Genomic DNA, 6660 nt, shown 5'->3' with positions numbered 1-6660 from the left:
GCCGCCATCGCCTGCCGCACCCAGTCCCAACGTCGCACGCACGCGTGCCGGGACACCGCCGTCCGCTTCCGAGCACTTGGACCAGATCTAGGCCGAAGCCCTGGCCACCCCCGCGCGACCCTGCCACACAGCCGCCAAGTCCCGCACCGTAACAAGGGCAGCCACCGCGGTGCAGCAGAGCACACCCACGGCGACAACCGAACCTGGCCGTGGCTACCACCTCGCGCCGCCAGCCGCCAGCCATGGCCAGATCCAGAGGACCCCCAACCAGGGCTGGACGCGGCACGCCACCACCAGCCGCCCCTCACAGCCTACCACGAAGCCGACGCGCCGCCGACGCATCCCACGCCAGCGCGCCGCCCCGCTGCGTTGCCCTGCAGCCACGATAATCCGCGCCACCCCACGGCATAGGAAGGTGAGGAGGCCCCGCGCCGCCGGCGACAACCGGGCTTTGCCCGGTCGTGCCCTCTGGCGGCGGCGAGGAAGGGAGGGGCAGAGGAGGGAGAACCTGGCGGCAGCGATTTGGGGGTGCCTCCCCTCGCCTCGCGAGGGGTGACGTGGGAAGGGAGACTCGGGCCGGCCAGTCCTCTTTGTTTCTTAATTTTGTATTCCGCTATTCCTATATGTCCATGAACATATTCGGACAGTGTCCGGATGTGTCTTTGTATGCTCATTTGTCCATGCACGTAGTCGTGCTCTTCAAATTGTGAGCCCACATGCATATGATTGATAGGGACAGAGCAAGAAAGTCAAAAGAAAGAGAAAAAGGTGATCTGAATCCGGCGTGGTGGGCCATCCGGAGTCGGAGAAGAAGAACGCTCGTTCTGGTTTCCCTGAGAGGTCACGCATTCAAATCGCAGGAAAAAATAGTCTCTGGAAACGAAACTAGAGCTATGTATCAGAACGAAATAAGCATGTGCAGTGAGAGGTGATCATGTGCATACTCAGCATCTCTCCGCAAGCATAGCCATATGTAACGGCAGCATAGTAGAGATCGTGCAATAAAATATATTTGGATCTGATCTATTGGCCATTAATTTGATCATAGATCTAGAGATTTCGCATGTTCGTTTTGGCAGTTGAGACAAACAGGAGACACGAAGCATGTGACCCTTTTTTTTTTTTTTGCAACCATGCAAGGTCTTCTTAAGAATAGCGTGTTCATATGAATTAGGCTCCTGTTTCTCCCCCTTTCCTCCTCGAACACAATTATACGTCTGTCATTGTTACATACTCCGTCCGTTCACAAATATAAGATGTTTTGGACTGAAATGAGTGGACAAACACATTAAAACGTGTCTATATACATCTGATTCAAAAAAAAGTTAAAACATTTTATGTTTGTGAACGGAGGGAGTATTTTTTCACGGAAAGTATACACCTTATGAGTTATGAAATGAGTTTTACCCGCAAAAAAAAGTGAACTTATTCAGCTATTCTTTGTAGAAATTAAGGCGGTGGAACCAAAAGAGTCTTTTGAAACCTGACTGTGAAGGATACACCTAAAGTTGCATGCTCACAAGATTTGCATGAGAGCTTAGAAATGAACAAAAAGGGAAGCTGAAAGTTACACGTTACCTAAATTCACTACAGAACACCTGAACATGTTGGCAAAGTTGGTTGCAGTTTCTCCCAGCTGCACACAGCCTTTACAGATCACTGACAGCAGGAGATACAGTGGCGCCAGTTGAAACAAGAAGCTACACGGAATATGATGCAAAGAATCTTCTGCTTGTCATACTGCTTTGCATGTCCAGGAACGCACGTGGAAAAGTAAAACAATGATGAGAAAAGCAAGAATACAAAAACCTGAACCTAACTGACCCCACTTTCCCCCTAAGACTGCTGAAGAACGTAGATGCTTCGGAAGAGGCCAGATAAGACTTAAGGCATCAATCACATAAATCATGGGATTAACATCCTTTTGACCCTAAAGATAAAGGGAGATGCTACACCTTTGCTCTTCTGGATATATTTTTAGCATCATAGTGACATGTACTAAACAGCAGGAAAAGCTACATTTGAAAACCCATCATGTAAAATGGACAGGAGTAAGCTAGCTGCAAGGGCCTCACAGGCAAAATTGCACATCGTTTTATTAATCATGCGACGCACACGCCTATGAATAATATTGACAATTTTACAATGGGAAGAGAATGACCCACTTATCTTTCTGTTTTCCATCTCCCCGGGAAACAATAATTAACAGTCTCAGCCATTGTAACCTAGTAAACCTCGACGTGCCATTGCTTGTTCTTTTTCAGCTGTGACAGCTTCTGATGCCAACTCTCACCTCTTTGCTCAGCTACTCTCTTGAGTGTGTCCTGAATCCCTGGCATCATCCCCTTCAAACCACAGAAGTAGATGTGTGCACCATCATCCAAAAGCTTGAAGATCTCATCACTGTACTCCTCGATCTTGTCCTGCACATACATCTTGCCACCACTCTTGTTTTTCTGCTCCCGGCTTAGTGCTTTGTCATACCTGCAGAGCCCATGAAACTTGAGTCAGCTCAAACAAGAATCAGTCGGCTTTACTCAAGTCAAGCACAAATATAACCAGAGAGTAGAGCTCTTAACTACACAAGTAAATCAACAGAGAACTGGACCATAGTATTCACAATAATATCATTGGGCAAACTGAAATTAGATGTTGAGCATTAAAGTCTTTCTAACCTGAAATTTTCTGGATACTGCTGAAGGTAGTTTGTGAACTCTTCGTCATAGAGCAGGCTGTCAGTGTTGGCGACACCAAGGAAGAGCCAAGCCAGACCACCAAACTTGAAAGATGAAACATCTTCCATGAACATACGACGTAGGTAGCCACGGAAAGGAGCAACACCCGTGCCAGTTCCAATCATGATATGAGTTGCGTTTGGGTCATCCTCAGGCAGAAGCATTATTTTGCCCGAGGGGCCTGAGCATGGGCACGAACCATCATGAGATGCTAAACAGTTAAAGTACAGAAAACGCAGTATATGCCATGACACATAAACTATGTTCACAGCCTATGCATTAAAAATTCCACATAATATTAGAGTAAAAACTGAAAACAGAAGACGAGAAGGTCCTAATATTGAACGGGTGTATCTTTTTCAGAGTGCCCCAAACCCACAACCCCATCCTGCCAGATCTATTAACAGTTTATATACAAATACACCTTCTATATGACCTGGAATAACTCCGAAGCAAAATGGTTGAGTTACAAGCAATGAATTGTCGTTGTATGTACATTTAAGGCTTTTTACACGGCTGCATACCTGTGATCTGAATTTTGTCACCCGGTTTTGAGTCACACAAGAAGTTACTGCAGATACCCTTCTTTGAAGGATCTTCTTTTCCAGTTTCAGGATCATAATAAACAGCACGGCGCACACAAAGACTAGCAGTCCTTCCATCAAAAGAATCACCATACCTAGTAGACGCAATAGAATAGAGTCGGACGGTATTCGGGGCCCCAGGTTTCTTTGGGTTCTCTCCCTGGAAATGCACAAAAGGCTGAGAGAGCAACAAAGATATGGGACGAAAGGAATTGAACATAAGACAGGAACTGATCTTTAGTTGCTCATTAGCTACTGATAACTAATCACCAAGAATGATCAACATGTTTCTTCCCTTTTTATAAAATGTTTTATCAGCAAGGATCTATATACTTTCTTTTAACAACAATTGTCATATTGTCAGCAACCCAAGAATCATAAACACTAGATTTTGCAACCCAAGAATCATAAACACTAGATTTTGCAACCCAAGACTCGGAAATAAAAGATTTTGCATTTACAGATTTATCCACCATTCAACATCACATATATGAAGAAACTCTTATACTAGAAGGGTTGGACGCGCTTTGCTGCGTCGTTGGTGTTGTTGGGTTTTCATAATTTTTCTACTCGCAGTATTTCAAAATATAAGGTGTATAGGTTTTCCGAAAAGTCAAACCTCTTTAAGTTTGACCTTTTTTTGTAGAGAAATATATCAATATCCATAGTATCAAACCGGTACCATTAGAATCATCATGAAATGAATTTCCATATTTTGTTTATTTAGTATTGTGGATGTCGATGTTTTTGGTTGTCGATTGATTTGAAAAATCGTTAACCCGGTCAAAATCGTGAACCAAATCCAAAATTGAATACCTGAATCGAATGAGGGAGCTCCAAAATTAGGGAGTATAATAGATTAAAAGAATTGAATGAGAGAGTTCCTTGATAAAAAAAATGATCCGGTCAAAATCAGGCGACCCAATTCTAAATTGAAGATCTCAATTGAATGTGAGAGCTCCAAAATTAGGGAGCACGGTGTATTTATAGATGTAGAAATGATGGTTTAAATTTCTGACCCTTTTAAATATTTACTTTTACTATTTTTTCAAAGGGTTGAAGGGAGCCCCGGCACAGCGGTAAAGCTGTTGCCTTGTGACCATGAGATCATGGGTTCGAGTCCTGGAAACAGCCTCTTGCAGAAATGTAGGGAAAGGCTGCGTACTATAGACCCAAAGTGGTCGGACCCTTCTCCGGACCCTGCCCTTTTTATTTTTTCAAAGGGTTGGATTCTAGAACTGCAGACAATTAATGATCAACATTCACTAGCGATCAAAGGAAAGGAGAAAAAAGTAGTGAAAGCAATATTACTATGAAGGATCAAGAATGATACATTATCTTGGGCAATCATAAGGCGTGGGGGGGAGGGGATACTTACTGGAGGAATGACACCATAACTTTGTCCTTCCCAGTATGGGACATTACCACCATGGTCAATGACAATGTGACATGTTTCACCAGGAGCTTTAGGACCTACAATTCTCTCAACGGAGACAATTGAGGCCGTGTAGGGTCCCTTTGGTTTGTATAAGTTGAGGGGTGGCTCCTTTGTATTCTCCAGTTCCAGAGGTTTAATAGCAACTTTACATTTACTTTTGCTTGCTTGTTGCACGTACATGCAAAAGACCTTCTTCGTATGTCTTGGTTGCAGGGTCTTGTTTTCCCATGCTAATTTTCCAGTCCATGACTTATTACAGGAGTTATTACCCTGAACAATAACAAGTAAATCATGTACAAAAATACAGTACTACGGATGATAGAAACTTAGGGTCCAATAACCCCTAAGCTAAGGAGAATCAAATGCTGAATGTTTGCCTGTAAAGCCCAACAACAATTCCTAGGTCCTAGAGATATGAAAGAATTATAGCCTAGGAATGTTTTCGAAAAGGAAGTGATGTGCATGTTGCGTGAGTATTTCTTAGTAATAATTCTCATAAGAAACTATGGCATACAAAAAATGTGCATGTCACTAGTTCATATAGCACATATTTCCCAGGTGTGAGTCTAATTAGTACTTCATTCGGGAAAAATAAGTCATATCCTGCCTAACCTAAAAATATATAACACCTATCTCCCACTGTATTGGCGGTAACCGATGACTAACATCTGTTTGGCGGTAACTTACCAATGCTGAGCGGGATATAGTTGCAAAGTAAGCAATGGAGATGACAACTAAGTCAGGCAAAGATATGATTGAGAAAACTCTAAGCCGCATAGAGCTGCTGGCAATCACACATTTCGCTTCAGATCCGTCAACAGTTCAACTAGCAGGATGCTCTATCTGCTGGTTTCCAAAAAAACGTACTTAGCAAAGTTTAGAAATTTGCCTTTCGGAACTACTGTATTATTCTATAGTGCCAACGCAGATCGAACCAGGAGATTCCTCATCGATACCACCCGAACGGGAGCAACATTAAACCTCAGACAGTTCAGACTAACCACGCACCTTGAGCGAAGAACAACTCCTGTAGTGGCGACCATCCGAACCAATCGGCGCCACGGCAGCCACCTACAAGGCACCAGGAAAGCTTAGGGGCACAGCGAACGGGGAAGCCGCGCGCACGCGGAGGGTGTAAGACAAGAGCGCGCGTACCTGGGCTCCAAGGGCGGAAGCCATGGCCAATCGATCACGTGCTTGCGGAGGAGTTCGCTAGGGTTTTGAATTTTGATCTGCGGAAGCGACGGGGAGAAAAGAAAGGGACACGAGTGTGGAAGTTTGGAGAAGAGTAGAGAAGCAGAGGCCGCTATCGGGGTGAACGCCAACTTTGTTTTTTTAGCGAACGTCGGTCTTTATTGATCAACCAACAAATTTACAAAGAGTCTCCCGGATGCAATCCGGAGCCGAATGAAAAATACATGGACTAGTAGAGCTCAAACTAGATCTAGCTAAGACATAAGCTAAAACATTGTACTGCCGACGAACATGCTGGAAAGTTGCAGAAGAAAGACCATTTGCCATCACTTTGACGTCCATAAGAATAGAACCTACCACCGAGCGGTCACTAGAAGAAGATTTCAAGCGCTGCATCACCGAGAGGCAATCCGTATTGAAGATAACATTTTTTTTCGAGAGTACGCCAAAGGCGTACCATATTTTTATAGAAGGCAGCAAACATAATTACAAGAAGCTAGGCATAGATGCGAACATCAAGCTAGCAAGATTCACTCAACACCTAAACAATACTCTGCCTAACTACTCATAAATCGATGTATTCTCCCAACACCAGCTTCATCCTGCTCTTTAAGCTCATCGAAGATTTGGTGCACCAACTGCCGCGGCCTCCTTTGTTGCTCCACCCACCCAAATACTCTAGCATTCCTTTGCTTCCATAAAGACCAAG

The 6660-nt window shown here is 44.1% G+C and overlaps 1 protein-coding gene across 1 annotated transcript; it reads right to left on the bottom strand.

The window, feature by feature from the left end:
• Positions 1-2037: 2037 nt before the first annotated feature.
• Positions 2038-6138, bottom strand: LOC123052867 (ferredoxin--NADP reductase, embryo isozyme, chloroplastic). Its single transcript, XM_044476222.1, has 6 exons — positions 5913-6138; positions 5766-5828; positions 4698-5027; positions 3260-3479; positions 2676-2916; positions 2038-2484 (listed from the first exon to the last, which is right to left on the bottom strand). The coding sequence occupies exons 1-6, from the start codon at positions 5934-5936 to the stop codon at positions 2226-2228; spliced, it is 1137 nt and encodes a 378-aa protein (XP_044332157.1). The 5' UTR covers positions 5937-6138; the 3' UTR covers positions 2038-2225.
• Positions 6139-6660: the final 522 nt, after the last annotated feature.

Source organism: Triticum aestivum, chromosome 2D (assembly GCF_018294505.1).
Source record: "Triticum aestivum cultivar Chinese Spring chromosome 2D, IWGSC CS RefSeq v2.1, whole genome shotgun sequence".
NCBI classification, from domain to species: Eukaryota; Viridiplantae; Streptophyta; class Magnoliopsida; order Poales; family Poaceae; genus Triticum; species Triticum aestivum.
Note: the sequence above shows the minus strand (reverse complement) of the source record. Positions and strands in the feature narration are given on the sequence as shown.